The 21,271-nt window shown below is 42.9% G+C and overlaps 1 protein-coding gene across 2 annotated transcripts; it reads left to right on the forward strand.

Annotated features, from left to right (window-relative positions):
- Positions 1-1,609: 1,609 nt before the first annotated feature.
- On the forward strand, positions 1,610-19,824 carry CYSLTR2 (cysteinyl leukotriene receptor 2). Of its 2 annotated transcripts, none has more exons than XM_048957668.1 (3): positions 1,610-1,707; positions 1,823-1,897; positions 6,647-10,952. In XM_048957668.1, exon 3 carries the CDS (start codon positions 6,817-6,819, stop codon positions 7,747-7,749), a length of 933 nt encoding a protein of 310 aa, XP_048813625.1. In that variant the 5' UTR covers positions 1,610-1,707; positions 1,823-1,897; positions 6,647-6,816; the 3' UTR covers positions 7,750-10,952. The 2 variants fall into 2 exon arrangements, 1 of the variants encoding a protein (XP_048813625.1); XR_007379350.1 differs by lacking the exons at positions 1,610-1,707; positions 6,647-10,952 and adding exons at positions 16,766-16,869; positions 17,468-19,824 and having other exon boundaries at positions 1,721-1,897.
- The last annotated feature ends 1,447 nt before the right edge of the window (positions 19,825-21,271 follow it).

The following is a 21,271-nucleotide window of genomic DNA, read 5'->3' on the forward strand; positions in this document are numbered from 1 at the left end:
GCACGAGCCATGTGACAGAGATGCTATTTGGTTGTCTCTGCGCTGTCTCTGTCACTTGCTGATAAGATGCAGATAAGATTGGATGGGGCCCTATGCAGCTTGATCTAGTGGGTGGCAGCCCTGCCCTCAGCAGGGGGGTTGCAATTAGATGATCTTTCAGATCCCTTCCAACCCTAAACCGTTCTATCATTCTATGGTTGTATGATAAGATGCCATCTCAGTGGCTGGAGCATCTCAGAAGCCACAGCTCTCCTCTGGCTATGACTTTGCTGTCTGAAGTGATAGTTCCCATGCTGCTCCTTGTTGCAGACCACTGCTTCCTCTCAAAAGGCTCTGACACTGAAAGCTGCCCTCCAAACCACTCATGGGATCATTTCCTATTCTGCTTCCATCCAAAGGGAATGAGCTAAGTCCTGTTTCAGGTGTCTGGGGTGAATGTCTCCATGGCTGAATAGGGTTTGAGAGCACAGATTTGAGCAGCTTTGCTGGCAGACTTTGGACTGGGACAGTAAGCAAAGCAGCTGGAAGAGGACATCTATGTACAACCCTTGGTGCTGGCGGGGTCTAAGTTAGGCATCACTGGAGTGGTCTCAGTTGGGTCCTAGTTCAACCCACCTTGAAGGTTCCTGATCTCTACCAGGGAGCTTTTTTATAATTATTTTGCAGTGTTAGAGCAAATGTTGCAAATATTCAATCCATGAGATTAAAATGGCCCTCTGAATCCCTGTGCTCCGGTCCCTGCCCTAGCAGAGACACTCAGAGCAGGGTACCCAGGGCCACGTCCAGGCAGCTCAGGGAAATCCCAAGGAGGAGACCCCACAGACTCTGAGCAGCCTATGCCAGTGCTCTGTCACTGCACAGCACAGAGGTATTTCCTGATGTTTATGAAATAAAACACAGCACCTAGAGATACATCTGGCCCTCCTGTGTGTGTTGACAGAACAGAAGAATAAACAAACTGTTACATCTGTAGTGTGTATAGAACCCTATTTCACAACTGCAGTGGGCTAGGAGCACTCATCTGTGCCATCTGTGTTTGGATGTGGTGCTCAGGGATGTGATTTAGTGGAGGATTGTTAGAATTAGAGTAGCATGGTTAGATTGTTAGAGTTAGAGTAGCATGGTTAGGCTGCAATTGGATTTCATGATCTTAACCTCTTTTCCAACCTGAATTCTATGTTCCAATTCTATGATTCTGTGATTATGTGATCACTGTTGCTCCACTGAGAAGTGATAAGACATTAAGGGGCAGTAAGGCATTTAGTGCAGCTTCTTGTTAAGTCCTAAAATAGCAATGTATTTAGTCCCCATCAGCATTCAAAAAAAAAGCAGTCCCTTGGCTTCACAAACTCATCCTTGAATTACTTGTGCTGAATGAGATTACTCATTAACCCATAGAAGCGTGCTTATGGTTTCACTCATTTCTGCATGAGAAGCCTGGGAAATAACGCTTCTTCTTCATAATTCCATGAACTATACTCACAGTGACCCACGTGAAGGATATACGGGAACCTAGCCTAATAATTCAAGCAACTCCAATTACTGAGAGCACAGACATTTAAGTGCGGCCCAAATGCAGGAATCCAGACAGTTTCCAGATGCTGCATAGCTGCAGGGCCCTTTTCATTGGGCAAAGCCACATGCGACACTGCCATGTGATTGCTAGCAGCCCTCCTTGAGCTGAGAACGTTTCTCTCTTAAGAAAATGTAAGATCTATTAATCAGGACTTACTTCCTTTTCTTACTACTGTTTGCATTTGTGTGGCTTCTGCGTAAACAGCGTTTGGGTTTTGCTTCAAGTTTTTATGCTTCTGATTTCCAGCAACAAAACTGAAAGTTGTAAGCAACAGCAAGCAGAAGAAGGAGACTGAGCATACCAGAAGGCACACCAGCTGAGGTAAGACAAGGCTTGCCATCTTTTTCTGACGTAGATAAAATAGTTGCAGTGAATAAAATACAATCTGCTTGTATATTGCTTGCAGTAAGCTTTGTGTTTGATAGAAGCTGTGATCATTAACTAAATTTCTCTATGATAAAGTTGGACTTGAGAACTTTCCTTGGCAGAGAGAAGGGTGGATTTATGTAACTAGCAGTGTTTCTAGATGGAAGATGACAGTCAAGTAGTGGGTCTGATTAAGTGAGTGTTGGCTTTTAACTAGATGATAAAAATAATTGGTTAATGGCAAACTTTTAAAATAAAAGAGGTTAGGAGGTAGAGTTTGAATTTATTTATTTTTAGTATTGTGCACGCAGTGAGGTTAATAATACATGTTTTGGTGAATGTAATTCAGTGTTAACTCCACATACTGCGTTCTATTACGTTTATTTTTGGTAATGCTTCTCCTGAAACACAACACGAATAGCAGAAGGAAAACCAATGGGAACTTTGAGATATTTCAGAACTTTCGGTTTTCTCAAAGTACAGTGGCAAATGCTAGCAATCCCAAATATAGCAGCAATACCACACCTGCTTTCATATAATGAATACGGGACTGTTGTGTCAGGAGTCTTCTTCAGAGGGCTGTTGTGATAGATGCACAGAGCGCTTCCTTTTTGGGTCTGTATATTTATCTCTCAGGGTAAAAAAGACATGTATTTTTGAATGAACGGTCCGATACCTTTATTTATCATTGGATATGCAGAACACTTCACTGAAAATACGTTCTTTAGGAGTTCTTTGTGTTACAGAGATCTCAGGGTTTCAGAGTAGCGGATGTGAGAGACTTCTCAGTCTGGAAATGGAGAGTTTCCCTTTTACACTTTTAGCAGCAGCCTCTTCCAGCTCACCTCCCCCCAGTGAGAGGAGATGACACAGAGAAAGGCCCTCTTCTATCTGCCCGACCGTAGATTCCCAACAGCCCTGCTGAGCACCCCACGTGGGAACACATCCATAGTGATACATTCACACTATCCACCTCCTTCAGGAATCTGTAAACCTTGGCTGCATCCTCCTCCTGCCCATGCTGAATTTACCCAGGCTTTTGAGACCTTGCTCCATCACCTTGCTGATTTCACTCATCTCTCTCTGCCTCTTCTCTAGGTCTATAATCTCTTTTTCTTGGGTGCAGAGAACAGAACTGCACGGCATGTTCACTGGGGGGAATGCAGGAAGGTTTATACAAGGTGATTTTATACCAGTTGTCCCAGACTTCTTGGTGATGTGACTCATTTTCTTGAAATTTTTGTCTGTTTCTGCTGCAGCTAATGCAGAAGCAAACAGTAATGTATCACGTAAGCATGGTTTAGATTATTTTCTCCAGCATTTATCACCTTCCATTAAACTCCACTAATACTCATCTGCCAACTTTCCAGTGTGACATCAATGAATGTCAATGGGTGTAATTTTTTCCTCATGGAAGAACTCAGTGAGAGTCCTTTGCTTCAAACGCATTTCCATGTCAGACACCATTTTGTCAGACTGCCTCTTTGATGCCATTTGCCAACAAAATGTAACGGGATGTTGTTGGGAAGGTTCCACACCTACTGCCATACCACCTTCTGCCTCTAATGCCATGGGCCAGAACAGTAAAACAGGAAGCATTACTTTTGGAGCAGCTCTCATGTATATTTACTGGGGGTCAGTAAGCTCCCAAGCACCAGGACCGCTGACTCTCAGCCCTTGGTCTCCTCTCTCACGCTATTTTTGTAGATGAAGAGCTGCCCTGGTGCTGCAATGGTCCCCTGGAACAGCACATGATTATAATGGTGGGTTATGTGCCTTGGCCAGCAGTCTCATATCTGAGAGGCTTTGGGGTACTCATATGCATGCCATCTGGTCCTGATTACTTATTAGCCTCTCATTTGCCTATAGTTTGATATTTTCTACACGTGCATGTCCAGTGCATCTGGCTCCTCTGACCTGACATAAGTTTTGTTGAATTCTCTGTGATTTGGTTGTTGCTGTTTTGTGTTGGTTTCTTTCAATACTTTTTTCATATTCCCTCTAAAATTATATAGCCTTTTTGGTTCTGGGACTGTTCCTCTGGCCCACAGCACTGCCATTGTGAGTTCTACCATGATTGCTGGTACAGTACTCCCTCCCTCCAAAACTGCCAGAACTGGGGCCTACGTGGCACTAAAGATCAAACAGCATCATGTCTTGCAGACTGCAGAATTATTTGCCCCAGGAATTAGGCATTTGTTGTATATCTCGTTCTGATGCACCATCACATCTGTATGAAGGAATCTGAAATTCCCTACCTGCTTTCAGCTTTTCTAACATTTTCTGATGACTATCATTATCATGGTGAGGAGTTTGGTAGCATAACCCTACTACTATATTTTTTCATTATGAGAAGATGGAATGACTGTCCACAAGGACGTTCAGCTGTAATATTTGTATGCAATTGCTAGTTACACAGTCCTTCCTGCACAGTGCCACTCCTTCACCTATATATCCTACACTATCATTATCATCAAGCCGACAGCATGGCACAGAGGCTCCCATTGATATACTTACACAGCAGTTATTTCAGAAAAGCCACCCTTTCCTTTGCTCTGCAGATGTGCTCTCTCTCCTGCCATGGTGGTTTTGGAACGTTTCAACTTGGTAGCTTCCGTCATAGAAAGCCACATATAGAAAAAATTTATTCCAAGGGAGCTTCCAGTACCACTGAAGAGAGAATCCCATTTCAGATTGTCCCCTTCTGTCCCTGTTTTTCTAAGAAGGATGTTAGATAGTACCACCAATAAACTTCTGCAGTCTTTGGGGGGCCCTATATGTCCGGCCCTATGCCTGAAACCCCTCCTATTCATTCCTGTTTTGGGAATGGCTGGTATGGATGGATGCTTGGGCTATAGCAAAGCACCATCGAAAGATCTCTTCCCTTTGCAGTACATTGGGCTGTGATGTCTCCCTGTAAAACAGGGGGACCAACTTCCATTAGAGGAAAAGTTGGTTCCCGATCCCACACAGAAAACTTTGATGTCAGACAGTAACTTTGTACTGAGTACTAAAACTAGGTTGGATGGAGTCCTGGGAAGAGCCTGATCTAGTGGGAGACAACCCTGCCCATGGCAAGGGGATTGCAATTAGGTGATCTTTTAGGTCCCTTCCAAGCCAAGCCATTCTGTGATTCTATGACTCTATGAAATCTCCTAGGACTGCAAAAGTTGTGTTGGGAAGCTTACGTTGTCTATCCCCTCCACTGGTGAAGAGTCTTTCAAATGAGGAGGAGATTTCCTTTAGAGGAGAACTAGTGGGCTTAAGAGCCCAGCCTGAGTAGGTTGCATTTCCCATGCTCTGTCTCACGGTTTGGCTATGAAAAATAACTTCTGGGACACATCTGGTTGCTGCATTAAGTGATCTGTACTCTGACACAGAGCCCTGAAGAGGTCACTGGCTGCCCTCAACACAGCACAACTCTTGTACCACAAGAAGGTATCTGAGTTCACAAATGAGCTTCCATTTACATCAGTGTTGCCAGTACTATAGTGTGTTAGTGGTGGTCCAAGAAGACCTGGTCTGGAGCAAAATTTTCTCTCTAGGGAGACTCCAAGAGCACAAATAATTTTATTTAAAATCATGAAGCCTGTGAGGCATAGACGTAACCTGCAAGCATAGAAACCAGGCCCTTATCTTTCTCACTGGGATATATTCAAACCTTATTTTCATGCACTTGGCAATTTCATATAGTTCTGCTTTTTAGGCTAAGATTTTTCAGTGCATTTCTGGGATGTGCTGGCAGTTGCAGAGAAGGGATTGCTAAACAAGTGACGGAATTGGAGACCTCCTTTTAGGAGTTGGACTTGGTTATATTTATGGATCCCTTCCAATTCAGACTATTCTATGATTCTATGATTTTAAAATACTACTAGTTACAGATCACATGAAAGAAAAAATCAGGAGTTTAACAAGACTTTAATGAGAAAAAATATATATACTATTTAGAGTGTTTGATTGATTGGTTGTTTTGATTTGATTGAAATATAATCTCATAGGAATGAAATTATTACTTTCTATGAAAATAGCCTGTTTCCCACAGGCCATTTTCATTAGGGCTGCTAATGCAGTCTGCCCTGGAAGTACCTGTAGATGAATGTCTGATAGAAGAAATGAGCACATGAAAGGTTGGTAAAGTAGTAAATGAAGAAAAGACCCCACAAAAAGAGACCTAGGAAACTAACTAGAGGAAAGAAGAAATGCACTGTGAGGAGGAGGGAATTAAAAAAGAACCCTGAATGAGAGCAGTATTTATAGTGTTTCAGGTCAAAACATCCTTAATTTATATCTGTTGAAGTACATCAATATGTCCTTGGTATCACTCAGGAATATTGATTGATGTGCTGTGAACAACAGATATCATACCAGGAAAATTTGGCTGGTTCCTATTGGCAAATTCAGTTATTTTGACTTTTCATCCTAATTTGAAGCTCAGACTTACTGGTGGATGGTGATTTCTTTTTCTGATCAGTTTTTGATGCTTCCATGGGTGGTATCCGGGTTCTCAAACCTCCTGCTGCAAAATGGCCAATGCCAAGATGGCTTATTTTGCATTGAGAAGGTCAGGGAATTGCCATTAAAATGAATGCATAACATCCACTTTTAAAAGACAGCTCTTTCATAATTTGAGGGAAAAACAAACAACCACAAAACCTGTTGTAATACTGAAACCATTTAGAGCTTTCTTGGTGTGTTCATTTACAGAGACATCACAAAGTGATCACTCATTAAGGAGGCTTTAATTTCCACCGCGTCTTGTAATTTCTGTCCTGTGAAACAGCCCTAGCACTGAACTCCCTGCAGAGACTCCAGCTCCGCACTTGCTCCACTTCTTTATACTTTTGCAGAAAGACAGAGAGCTCCCACACCAGACAATGAATTTTTCTGAGATGACACCAAATGACAGCTCCACTAACAGCTCATTCAACTGCCACGCGGATGCCTTCAAGCAAGTCATTTATCCCATCACGTACCTCTTAATCTTTTTCCTGGGCAGTGTTGGAAATAGCCTCTCCATATATGTTTTCCTCCAGCCTTCCCAGAGGAAGACCTCGGTAAACATTTACATGCAGAACTTGGCAGTTTCAGATCTCATGTTTGTGAGCACTTTGCCCTTCCGAGCCACCTATTATCTGTTGGGATCACAGTGGGTGTTTGGCGATATCCTCTGCAGGATCATGACGTACACCATGTATGTGAACATGTACTGCAGCATTTATTTTCTCACCGTGCTCAGTGTGGTTCGTTTCACGGCCATCGTCTACCCATTCAAGAGCTGGAAAGTAACCAACATGAAGTATGCCAAGATAACGTGCGCAGTGATATGGGTCTTTGTTCTGGCAGCCTCCAGCCCTCTGCTGAGCAAAGTAATCGCCGGGTACAGAAACCCAGACAAGTGCTTGGACCTCCACCCCAGCAGCACGCAGCACCTCCTCATGATGAACAGCTTCGTCCTTGTTGTGGGCTTCATCTTGCCTTTTTGCACAATTATCGTCTGCTACATCTTTGCCATCAGAGCGCTGCTCAAGTCCAAGACTCCCCAGCGCAAGAAGGCAGTCTGTCACAAGAAAGCACTGTCAACCATCATCATCACTCTCATCCTCTTCCTCCTGTGCTTCCTGCCATACCACATACTGCGCACGGTCTACCTGGTGCTCGGTGGCTGCAGCCCGGCCAATCTGTTTGTGCACAAAGCTCAGGCAGTCTCGCTCTGCCTTGCTGCCACTAACAGCTGCCTCGACCCCGTGCTATATTACTTCGCTGCTGAAAATTTCAAAGCAAGAATCAGAAGTTTATACCGAAGGTAGCTCGTGCGGAATTGCAGTATTACATACCTGCACTCCTGGCAAGACATCTAGACTGGATCCATACTGTGTGGTGAAAGAGGCTACGTGGTGCTGGCCACCTTGTAGCCATACTGCTCTTTGCCAGGTCCCTTGGGAACAAAAGTGACTGGGATAAAGTTCAGTGGGGATGGTCAATACCAAGGCAGGAGCTTAGCAGCGTGGGTGACTGGAGGTCAGGTGCTTAGGTGTGATCAGTTGTCCACTTCTACTGAGCACTATAGATGTATTTGGAATATCCACCCTCCTCACAACAAGGGAACGAAAGGGATTTGCCTTGCTACTGGAGTGCATTTCTTTCATTTCACAATACACAGACATTGATTTTTGAAGGGAAACTGCTCTTCTGAGAGTCTCTCTGCTCTCAATTTACCTGTGTGCATATAAAAGTGCCTGCCTTAGATGCTGTACCACCCAACAGCTTCATAGTCCTCTGCCAGATCTCTCTTCAAATTCTGGCCAGAAGTTTATATGTAACAGAGCTATAAACAGTGAAGATAACTATCTGCTGCAGCTGACTGTAAAGCAAGAAGAGAGCCAAATGAAACCCACGATAGCTCAGGCTTTTAGAAAGCATTAACATTTCTAAATACACACCTCTGAGGAGACCACTGAGGTATTTTGCATAATATTCCACTGATTACCAAGTGAGGTGACAATTTTCAGCAAACAGTATGAGTACTGGGATGACATGAATGATGTGATGATTAGCAGTGAGGGCAGGATGGGGGCTGGCACAGAGTTGGAGGACCGGAGGTTTGGCAGCTCATCTCCATGAAGGGATCCAGAGGCAAACTAAAATTATTTAGGCAATGGGGAGCTACACCTATGCATACTTTAGAAAATATCACAAAATTGCTGTCTGCATTTTTAAGTCCCTATTTTCTAACATATTTCCTGCAAATCAAGGCAGTTGCAATTAAAAGAAGACAGGGTGCAGACTCTGTTTGACCACATTGAATGTTGAATTAAAAAATATAAAGATGAGAAAGTTCTTCATGTTTTCCAGGAGAATAGCCTCTTGTGTGAGACCTTCAGCAATGCTGAGGCCTTCCCTCCTTGTGAAATCCACCCAAAGGAAGGTTTCTGACAGTGAAGGTGCTTTCTCAATACTCTGAACTTTGTTGGAGAAAACACTCAATAGACTGAATGTTATTACTACCAAGCAAAAATAACTCTAGCTGTTTTCAGCTCTGTCCCAAATTCGCAGAAAACAAATCATTGCTGGTCAGGTGGAAAAGTACTTGGCATGTCGTTGGGAAAATCACACTTCTCTTGGCTATGTAAGGGTTGTGTTGAATTGAAGAGGCAATGTGTTTTAGTCATTTTGTTCTGTCTTTGATGTAAGCACAACATTTTATCATTAAATCTTAGTAATGTTCATGTTCCAAACCCTTAATTCAATACCTCAAATTGGCTTGTGTGTCTTAGAGTTGACCTACTGAAGCCATTTAAACACCTGCAGTGCTGAGTCCTGTGCTCTTGAAGGAATAGGGAGTAATGCCACTGAATTGCAATGGCTGCAGGATCAAGATGGGAGCTTGTGCAAAGAGAGAGCAGACAAATAAATAGAGGGAAAGGGGGCAACCTCTTTTTCTTCATTTTTCCCTTGTCAAGAGTAGTCCTGAGCAGCAACAAGTGACAATCTCAGAGCCTCTGGTGAGGTGTTGTACACCTTAACTGATACAAGGGAATGGAAAGTAATGAGAGGTGGTTATCCTCAGCCCAATCTCACTAATGCGTTTGCAGCCATGCCTATCCAAATGTACCCTATTAGTGGATCATTTTGCATCTAAAGGATAATTGTATCCCAGTTTTTTTTTGCATTGAATATGATACAACTTTGTTAGCAATTGAATGAACTGTCAAAACCAAGTTTCAATAAACTAGATTTACTATTTGCCTAAGTTATGCTTTGTATTGATTGCACAGCTAACAAGGAGTGCAGAGGGAGAAAAACAAAGAAATGGAGATTGAATTTTTGTTAAATGGGCTATCATTTCACAAGGGAGAAATGTCTTTGGATGTGTGAGAGCATCCCGCTGCTTTCTTCACCAAGAAAATTGTTGGGAACATGAAATCCAAATCTGGGGTGTGGATAATAGTAAAAGATCTTCTAAGTATGATTTACTTGCCAAAGGACTGAAGATCATCCTTGTCAGAGATCCTCATGCACAGTAGAACTTGCACAACATGCCGTGCTCACACTTACTGCCATTTCTCCCTTCAAAACCCTTGTATGTTTCTGCACACAGTGCATAAGATCAGTGATCTTCACTGTGGAAATAAAAAATGTTATAAAAAATCCCCACTGTATATTATAAAAATTACAAAACTGGTTACTATATAAAACAGTTAAACTACTGACAGTGCCTCTGGATCCCTCAAGGGACCACCTACCTTGAATAAAAGCATTTTGATATCTCTTTTCTAGGACAAAATCCATGAATAGCTACACTCGTAGAAAATGAAAGTAATTGTAAAATTTTAAGCTCAAGAGAGACCTAGGTATAGAAAATTAAGTATTTAAGTGATCATAAATGATTTAATTACCTGTAAATGATTGTAAATATGGCTTCCTATGCATGTTTTCCAGTCACTCATGAAAGCCTTGGGGTTTCTAGACAAAGCTAATTTTTTCATCCAAAACTACACCAGAGACAAAAGAGATTTTCTAAAGTAAACTTGTAGCCTGAACCACTTGATCCTCAGCACAAGGAAATATCACTCCTTACGTTTGCATTTTCATCCCTGGAGGCCCACGTATGGCTTTGTTTGCCTGATGGAGCTGTACTGCAATGCACAGGGAAGCAGTGTGTTTCTGTGGACTATGGACATGCCTCTGTCTTTTCCATATGTGACCCCATGCCTTCCCAGAGGACAAACCTGCTGCTTACTGTTCTCCATATGCTTTAAAAAAAAAAAAAAAAAGCCAAAGATGAAGAGAAGATTGGTGTGAGCTGGGCAGGAATCGTTGAGCAACCTGTTCTTATCTAACAGAGAACATTATTATAAGCAATGCACTATATATATAGTCGTCTAAATTATAATATGAGCATTACAATTTATATATACTATAAATTGTAGTATCTGTACATTATCTGGAATATATATGTATTGTCTCATAAGGAGTATATAACATACATAATGCTGTTTTCATATAAATACAAGTAATAAATTATTACAAGCAATACTTTATCCCGTGTAATTTTCATTTTCATACCTTCTGCCTTCCTCGACACACATCCTGTCAACAGGGCTTATATTTAAAGCTCTTAAGAGAGTCTGGAGGAAAGGAAAAATACTTCACTACTCAGCATCCCCTCTGAGCTGCGTATTGCTCTGTGCTGCAACAGCATCTCGTGTTGGCAGCAGAGCAGCTGTCAGACTTTTTCCCCTTATCTTAGAGTTGTAGAAGCTCCTCTTGGTCCTTTGGGGTGGTCAGGACAGAAGTGACCTGCTGCACCTTCAGTTGACAGGAGTGGAAATAAAACCCACCCGAAATAATAAAATATAGTTGCAGTCAGGAGGAGTAGGTTGTTATTTCCACAGTGACCTCATCCCTGGACTAATATTTTGATTTCCCGTGTTGTATCTGAGCCAGTTTAAAAGACAGTCTCTTTCAGTCTCTGTCAACGACTGTGATAAAAGTGCAAATGCAGATCCCTTGAGGGAGCCCAGTAACATTCTAGGCCATTTTGCTTTTCTGGTCAGTGTTGACCATGACTGCAGTTCCCTTCCTCTCACACCACTGCTCTGTGTATATATAACAATCTTTACAAACGTCTGCAAAGATAAGCAATATATTTAACTTCATGCAGCTGATGTTATGTAGTTACATCTGTACATCCACCTGCCAAAAGCCTCCTTAGAGGCCAAAGGGATTAAATAGCTTCCTTCGTCCCAAATTCCCCTTTGGCATGTTTTCTACCACCACATCCCCTTCCTTTAATTTCACAGCTGTAAGCAGAAAGCTGCCCAAGGCTGGAGCCCAAACCTGGTTGCTCAAAACCTGTCACATTCCTGCTCATGTGAGTAAAAGTTGAGCCTTCATTTTCTGTTGAAGAAGTAAAGCTCTGAACCATGGTGTTTGTCATTCATATTGCCTTATACAGGGCTTGGGTGCTGACTTAAGAGGACACAATAATCTGAAGGCTTTCATGAAGAGATACAGTGGTCTTTAAGAGTGCTTACTGTTGGCTGATTTAGGGGAAAGGTTTTACTTGGAGAATGGTGCTTGGAAAGGCTCATTTAGATGCTGTCTTTGCCTCAGCATGCTACTCTTTGCTTCTGGCTTTGGAGACTCTGAGATAACACACAGGGAGACAACAATAACACTTTTTTGGCTCTTGTAAGCATAAAGTGTATCAGTGGAACTGGTATTAGAGGAAAATCTGACACTTTCATATTTATTCCCTCGCATATCACAACCTGAAAAAGGTGTTCTCCTCATTGACAAGCTGGCTGCTCACATCATCTCCTTGCACGCTGCTGAGCTTTGCTGATTGTGAGTCAGGTCTGCAGGATCCCTCCTGAAAGAAGGGACATGTAAACTTCAAATCAGATAGTCAGAAAGAGGCACCACAGGCCATGTTGGTAGACTCTGAGATCATCTTGCTCCTTGAAAGCACAGAGATGGGTTGTCTCTGTGAGACCAAGGATGCTATTTGAGCTGCAACCACCCTGAAAGTAAAATAAGCCATCCTGGGACTGGAGAAGACCTGCAGGTGTATTTAAGCCTCTTCATTTTTTAATGTTGTCTTGAACATTCCATTCCTCTGAAAACGATCAGTGGATTCTCCTGTGCCATTCCCATCTGCTCTTACACTTCTCCATAATATGTGGTCCAGCTGGCTGAAGCACAAAATTCTGCCTCTGTGCAATCATAAATTTGAAATTGAAGTGACTGGGAAGAGGCCAGTCTTGAACCGTACTTAGCACTAACAGCTGAGAGAAGGTGATAAGGCAGAAACATGACTTGGGTGTACTCCTTTTGTCATGCACAATGGTGGCCTGCTAGAGTACCTCCTTCTCACCTGGTCTCTTCATTCTGGTTTTCCTTTCTGTGTCAGCCAGAACATGAACCTGTGGGGAGGACTAATGCTCAGGGTGGGTTTGTGCTGGTGTAGTCAGATGGAGCTGGAGCATGCCCAGGGAACAGGAAGGTCCACAAACACAGCTGGCCAGGGCACTTGCTCCTACCATAGGTTCCCCAGGTGGATGTGCACCTGAGAAAGGCTAATGTAGCAGTACTGAGCTGTGTCCTCAAACACCAGCTCTATCTTCTGGAGTTTCTGCTGTCACATTTATATATGGAATTCTCCATGCTTGCCATCAACCCAAACCTGGTGCTGTGCAAAATGGCTACATTCAATGCCTTGTCAGCTAGAAGGTTCAGTGAGATTTAAAATTTGAAAAAGAAAGGATAAAAAAGGCAATCTGAGAGTACTGTTTTTAGAGCATATTCACATTTCTGGGCTGGTTTTAGTGATGAGGGACCACCAAAAGAGAGTGCTCCAGCTGGAGTAATAAAGGCCTTCATAAGATGTATGATGGCTCTTGGGCTGGATTATTTTTCTCATTCTCTCTGGATTTTATCCTTGTAGCTGCCAAAAAAAAAAAAAAAAAAAAAAAGAAAGAAAAGAAAAGAAAAAGAAAAGCTAACATACAGCCTGCAAGCAATATCTCAGCCGTGAGCCAAGTATCCTTAAAATAATTTTTCCTGGAACTCTGGCAAGGCATGGGTTGCAAAGAGAAACCAAGCACAGACGGGGCCTTCTCTGCTGAGAAAGGCATCTTGGGCTGGTCCTCAGGGGGGGGCCTGGAGCCATCCTGCTGGGATGGCTGGGCTCCCTGACTCTGTGTGCTTTGTACCAGCAGCATTTTGTGGTCAGGCCACATCTGTTTCAGAAAGCTGAGGAATGAGAAGTCCGAAAATTGTGTATGTTATGAAACACAGCTCCACTGTGAGGGAATCTTACCCGGTTCATCTTCATCCCCAGTGCAGCTGTGGCTGCTCGAAGGAAAGCATAGTATCAACAAATGTGTTTGGTCCATGTCTGGAAATGTGGGCGTCCACCTTAGCTTTGCTAATACTGACTTCAGGGCTCACCAGCTGCACGTTTCATAGAATCATAGAATCATAGAATCATAGAATCATAGAATCACCAAGGTTGGAAAAGACCTAAAAGATCACCCAGTCCAACCGTTCACCTATTCCCAACAGCTCCCACTAAACCATGTCCCTCAACACAACATCCAGCCTTTCCTTGAACACCCCCAGGCTCGGTGACTCCACCACCTCCCTGGGCAGTCCATTCCAGTGCCTGACCACCCTTTCTGAAAAGTAATACTTCCTCATGTCCAGCCTGAATCTCCCCTGCCGTAGCTTGAAGCCATTCCCTCTGGTCCTATCACTAATGACACGAGAGAAGAAGCCGACCCCCAGCTCACTACAACCTCCCTTCAGGAAGTTATAGAGAGCAATAAGGTCTCCCCTGAGCCTCCTCTTCTCCAGGCTGAACATTCCCAGCTCCTTCAGCCTCTCCTCATATGGCCTGTGTTCCAGACCCCTCACCAGCTTCGTTGCCCTCCTTTGAACACGTTCCAGGGCCTCAATATCTTTCTTGCAGTGAGGGGCCCAAAACTGGACACAGTACTCGAGGTGCGGCCTCACTAGTGCTGAATATAGGGGAACCATAGGGAACCAGAGTCATGGGACAAAGAGAAACCAAAAGTCGGAGAAATAATGCCAAAGACTTTCTCAGAAAGCATCAAATGAAAGTAAGGAACTTACGGAACCTTTGCCAGGAACAGATAGTCATGGCAACATCTCCATTTCAGAAATTCATTTAGTTTGAATCAGTCTGCCAGGAATGAGCCTTTGAAGTCACCCAGGAATGTGCCCATAGATGAGAACTTTCTTCATTTTTCATACTCAGTATATTTCAAGATGTTATTTTCTTGGCTTATTATGGGCATAATCATAGCCATCGTGTGGTCCCGTGACATGCTTGTCTTTGGACTGTATTTATATTCCTGGTTTCTCAGTACACATTTATTTGTCCTGGATTTTATATTAATCATCCAGTAATTAAACACAGGAGAAGAAAATTAAAAAAATAAGATGGGTAAACATTGTCATTTATGTAGTGTGTAGCATGTTAAGAAAAACATGTGTACATATGTATATATATATATACACATACAGGCACACACAATGCATTTTCTGTACATTTATGTATTTATATACATGACCGTAGGCATTAATTTGTGGAGCCAGTGAATAAGTATTCGCAATCAGAGCCAAACTTTTTCAAGATGAATGTCTTTTTTGAGTGTATTCCATTAATATCTAGGAACAGATTTTAAAAAATAAATTAAATAAAAACATTAAATGTTGAGAAGTTCTGTGCAGACTCCATTGGAGAATGCTTTAATTTACACAGAGAAAAAAGAGAGAAAAAACAGACCCTTCAAAACAGCACTGAAGAAACTAAAGGGATTCTATATTTATTATTCCATATTCTAATATTTAGGACTTTTAACTTAAAACTACTCTTTCCCATCAAGAGCAATGTTCCCAATTACAACTAATTTATCATTGTGGAAGGCATCGAAAGAATTCCAATTTTTAAAGTAGAATGAAGCGATGAAAATGTAATACTCAAAAATAAAGATGAAATAAAATTATATTGAAGACTCAAGGGGAATTGAAATTGATTTGAAGGCCAATATAATCTTCCTCCAGTAGAAGACAGTATTATATTTTCCCATATACAAATGTGTAAGAAGCAATCAAATTTTATTGTTTCAGAAAAGATGTGCTATGAGTGGAGGTTGTAACAGAACACAGATTGTTCTGCAGCTCTGGGGACTTCTGCTCATATGCTGTGGGATTGCCCAGCTGCCTCTAGCAAACATGAGAAGATATAAAGTCAGTTGAAAACTGCACTGATGCTGTATTTTCAAAATCCAAGCAGGATATTTAGAAAGTGCCCCAAAATAAGAAGCACAAGAATGTTAGAGTATATGTTAACTTCTACGAGAGGTGAAAAAGTTAAGTTTGAGTAGGAAAGAAGTGAGCACGGAGACCGTAACTACATGAAGTTTTAAGTTGAAGGGAGGAAGATTTAGGTTGGATATCGGGGGAAAGTTCTTTGCTATGGGAGTGGTGAGGTGCTGGCACAGGCTGCCCAGAGAGGTTGAGGATGCCCCATTCCTGGAGGTGTGCAAGGCCAGGTTGGATGGGGGCCCTGCACAGCCTGGTCTAGTTTAGATCTGCAGGTTGAAGCTTGATGATCCTTGAGGTCCCTTCCAACCCAAGAAATTCTATGATTCTATGAAGGTCAAATTCATGTGCATGGAACTAAGACCTGGTGCGGCCACATGCTTTCCAGTCCATGCCAGGCAATTTAAAATGAATCCATTTATTTAGACCTCAATATTTGTATACTATACTGTGGTACAGAATAAGCCTCCATGTAGTGAATGAGGAAGTAAAGACTGAAATTCAAACCAGAATTGTGTGGCAGTCAGCAAGGCACTGCCTTAAAGAACAGGGATTTCCACCTCGCAAACCACACTGTGATAGAAATCATACCAGCACACAGTTCAGAGAAATGTAAAGAGGTCATGTTGTGATGACGTGCATTGAGGTATCCCAAGCACATCTGTCTGTGTGCAGGAGATAGCACTTCAGATAGTGTCGGCTGGAGATGTGTCTTGAGCAGGAGGGCTGTGAAGAAAGCTCGGTATATATTCTGAAGACACTGCAACACATTACACACAGTTTCATTTTTTCCCATAAAACACAATAAGGTAGAATTAATTCCTCCTGGGCCTGTGATGTATTTTTGTAAGAAACCTTCTCTACTTTTGCAATCTTTCTCTGAATTGCTCCATTGCTACCTCAAGCTATCTCTCCTTCGGGATGCATATACCTCAGGCCTTGTGAAGATCACTTTCTCCTTTCCTGCAGGTTGGCTGCCTGAAGCACAGAACCCAATCCTCCAGTCCAGCCTTCCAGCACAATCACACAAAGGGTTTTGTGTGCAGGTGCCAGCTATGCGGGCTGGATATTAGGTAAGTGTATCAGCTGTAGCGTCAATCAGGTTGTCTCCACCTCCTTCATGAGTCATCTTGTGAGATGGAGGCCCAAGAGTTATCTGTGGTTCCGGTAATTAGAGTTGCTGGTGGTTTCCTAATGAGCTGAGCAGTGGAAAATCAGAGCTGTGATCTCTCTTCTGCTGTAATACAGATAGCATCTCCCATAAGCACTGTGATGCACACTTTCCTTTTGCTGTTTGGGTTTGGCTCACTAATGGACATACCATGTCTTTTCGCACCATTGGAGTGGTTGTGGTCACACAGAAGTGACTTTAGTGATGGTTGCTTTGTAGAGCTCTTGCTACATCTAAACCAACCCATGAGACCCAACAGAGCTTCTCCCTCTTACTATACTTTGCAGAGAGATTACCAGAGAAAAACCAGTGCAGTTTCTGAGCTTCAGATGCCTACAAGATTAATGTGTAAGTCCTTCTTCCTTCCCCATATAGCAGAAGGAGATGGGCTTTTCCCAGTGCAGGTTTATTCCAGTCTAATGCAGAGGTTGTACGAGTTGCTCCATTGACTTTAATGGCAGCTCAGAGTGATTCACTGAGCCTTTTTTTCTGTCTTACAGATTGCTACTCTTGGGCAAGACAAATCCCATCTTAAATCTTCCAGTTCCCGTTCATGAAAACCACAGAGACACAGCCCTGGAAGGGATCTCCTGGGAGATGGTGCTGTTCTGTTTCCAGCAATACCATCATATGTCTATGCAGAGAAACTGATCAGAGGCACCTGAAAAGTAGATAGAAGCCTAAAGGAAAATGTTTCTTTGAAACTCTTTTTCCAGATGGTAGCAAGAAACAATTTTCTGATTTGTGATCTAAATGCAGTCATAAGTGCTTTGTTCATACACTGACACTCTTCTGTGCCTTCCAGTTTTTTTCCACATGGAGTTTGTTTGCAAGATACATTATTGAGAAGAAACATTTATGTTTTAGTCTATTGCTAGAATAATAAGGAAGGGATGTCATCCGTAGAGATCTGGACAAGCCTGGGAAGTGGGCACATGTGAACCTAATGAGGTTCAACAAGGTCAAGTGCATGGTGAAGATACAAGTACAGACTGGGAGAAGAATTCATGGAGGGCAGCTCTGCTGAGGAGCACTCGGAGGTCTTGAAGGACAAAAAGCTGGACATGAGCCAGCAGCGTGTGCCTGGGTTGTATCAAAAGAGATGCAGGGAGATGGGAGGGGATTGTATGCCTCTGCTCTTCCATCATGGGGCCCCATTCAGAGTACTGCAGCCGGGTCTGGGGCCCCCAGTATGGGACAGATGTAGAGCTGTTGAAGCAGATTCAGAGGAGGGCCATGAAGATGATCAGAGGGTTGGAGTACTTCTCCTGTGAAGAAAGGCTGAGGGATTTGGGATTGTTCAGCCTGGAGAGGAGAAGGCTCCAGGGAGACCTCATTGCAACCTTCCAGTACTTGCAGGGAGCATATAAACAGGAGCGAGACCAATTTTTACACAGGAAAAAGGGGGAATGGCTTTAAAATAAAGGATGAGAGATTTAGGTTAGATATTAGGAAGAAATTCTTTACTCATAGGGCAGTGAGGCACTGGCAGCAAATGCCTGGAGAAACTGTGGTGCCCCATCCCTGGAGGCATTCAAGACCAGGATGGGGCCCTGGGCAGCCTGAGCTTCTGGGTGGCACTGCCTATTGCAGGGGGTTGGGACTGATTGATCTCTAGGGTACCTTTCAACCTAAACCACTCTATGATTCCATAGATTCCACTCCATTTTCATTGTTACTTGCTGCTCCAAGGACTCCTATTTTCCCTGTGGCCTGGTAGCACGTCTCCGTTTGCCCCTTTTTGTTGTTTCTAACAGAGGAAGGCCATGCATCCACTACTGTTGTGTCTTTACAGTAATGTCTATTCTGATGGATATAAGATGAGGCCAAGCATCCTGGGCCAGCTCACACCCACGCTGGTTTTCAGAAAAACCTTGAGAGGGACATCTGGAGCTAATCAGCTTCTGGGCTTTGTCTGTCTCTCTTTTACCTAGTAATATGGAGATGCTCAAAGATAAGTGTCTCATATTTTGCACCACTTACGTTGTTTCTGTTTTCCATTTCCCACAGGTTTTTCACCATGATATGTGAATCCTTTGCTTTAAATTTATTAACATTTATTAACACTTTTTGTGTTAGGATTGTTGATAATGAGATAAAAATGAATGAGTTTCAGGCGTGATTCTGGAGGACCCACAGTAAAAAGTTGCACTCAGCTTCCAGCTTCTTCCATCAGAACTACCAGTTGCAATCTTTAGAGGACAACTGACAATTAGCCTTGCCTATGTGCTTCTCTTTCTCCCTCTTCAATAGCAGTGCTAACCAAGATCTAATCAGTCATTGCCCCCCAGTCTGAAAAACTTATTAAAGACATTTGCTCTTCAGCCTGCAGTGCCATCTGCTAGATCTCTCCCAGCTTGCGGAGGAAGGCTCTGCTGTGGCACATGGGCTGGACCAGAGCAAATCTTATAAATGTTTCCTATAAATGGACAATATCTGAAGTTATGACTATCAAGACACTGCTGATTTATATTAATTTGATGGATTGCTTGATGGAAACTGCAATAAACAATGCCAAGAAAGAGAAGCAAAGAAAAGACGTTAGAAGAAAAGAGAAAGAATGTGCAATGCACATTATTGTTTTCTCTTAAGAAGTGAGGAGAAAGGAAAGTAAGAAAGAAATCAGGCACAGAACCTTTTTTAAAACAGGATAACTCATCATAGCATGAGCCAGCTTGGGACATCAGGCTTAGACTTCTGTGGGACAACTCTCTATAAATTTCCACATTTCTGCCAGATGAGAAATGGGTGCTGGAGGCAGAGGTCACTGATCCCACCTCTGAGCACCAAACGGCCTGGCCCACAGTGGGAAGAGACATGGAGTTGATCAGACAGACACGGCTTCTTCGCTGCCGTCACTCAGAGCATAGGAGATCCCAAGGCGGATTCCAGCCTGGGTGAGGCAGACCAGGGCAAGATGACGTTGACAAGATTGTGACATTGGTGGTTAATATCTCTGTATGGGAATTGGTGCTGGAAGCTGCTCCCTCTTTCTAGAGCTATGATCATTATTGTGTGTTGGTGCTAGCTGCTAACTGCAGTTATATTTATTTGTTCTCCAGCTGCAGAAAATTGGAGAGTGGGAACAGACCCAAGGAAAGGAAGAAGGGAGCAAAGGGAAGGAAAGAACACGAATGAAAAGAAAAAAAAAAGAGAGAGAAACAGGGTGACACAAATGAGCAAAAGGAAAGAAAGGAGACATAAGAGAGAGGGAAAGGGAGACAGAGAAAAAATTACTAGTTAATCCAGGAAGCAAAGCCATTCAGTGGCAGAAAGGAAAATGCAAAATGTATGCATGCTGCAGTAAGAGAAGCAGTACGGAAAGTTTAATGTACATCAGACTCTCTACGGGCTTATACTCATCAGGTGGTGCTTAAATGTTGCATATTAAAGAAGCAGATTGGTCAGAAGAGACACTAGGCGACACTAGTCCAAAAGATTTGCCCAAATATTAGTTACTGGAATTAAATTACATTTAAAGCTGTGGGCTGTTAACAATGTGAAGAATCAACAGCAGTGAGCTCACCTGGATATTTTATCCAAGCTGTGTGGTGTGTATGAAGCAGTAAGTAATAGCTGGAAAGAAGACTGAAAAGCATGGTAAGAAACAGCTTCTTCCACAGTTGGTGTTCTGAAGAAATAACACTAGTGGGGACCCTACTTTGTGGTCTTGGCCAAAAACCCTGACTTAACTTGATGTCCAATGATGCTATCTGGGGCTAGAGGCATTCTGTTTCTGCTTTTGGCAGAGTAGAACCTACATGCAGACTAATAAAGCAAGTACAGGGTCCAGAACAACAGAGATTGCTGTTTTTTTCCCATGTTCTCCATCATGTAGAAATGAGTCAACAGTAGTGTGGTTGATTCAGAGGACAACTCTGGGACAAAAGATTGCTTTTGGCCAGGCTGCTTTTATGCTTCTGACTCTCTAGCAAGGGAACCTTCTCCTTTCCTGCTCAAGACTGATCCTTTCTGCACAAGAGTGATTCTGCGTTGGCAGCCTAAGGCAGCACCTTGACTAGTCCCAGTCAGGAGACAGCCACGTGGCCGTGTAGATGGAAGAGTGATTAAGCTTACGGACACAAACCATGTTGCACCACCTGATCTCAGAGTCACATAAGGAACCCTGAGCCAGTGACATCTATCGAAGGTTTGAAGTATGCTGTAAATGTCTAAAGGAGGGATGAAGCTACTCTCCTGCACCAGAAGCCTACGTTGGATGATTCCTGTTGCTGTTCTGCACTGTGCAGACCCTCAGCCACTTCTCCTCTGTGCCACCCTGAGCACTCAAAGTTGTCATATTT

This window comes from Lagopus muta, chromosome 1, assembly GCF_023343835.1.
Source record: "Lagopus muta isolate bLagMut1 chromosome 1, bLagMut1 primary, whole genome shotgun sequence".
NCBI classification, from domain to species: domain Eukaryota; kingdom Metazoa; phylum Chordata; class Aves; order Galliformes; family Phasianidae; genus Lagopus; species Lagopus muta.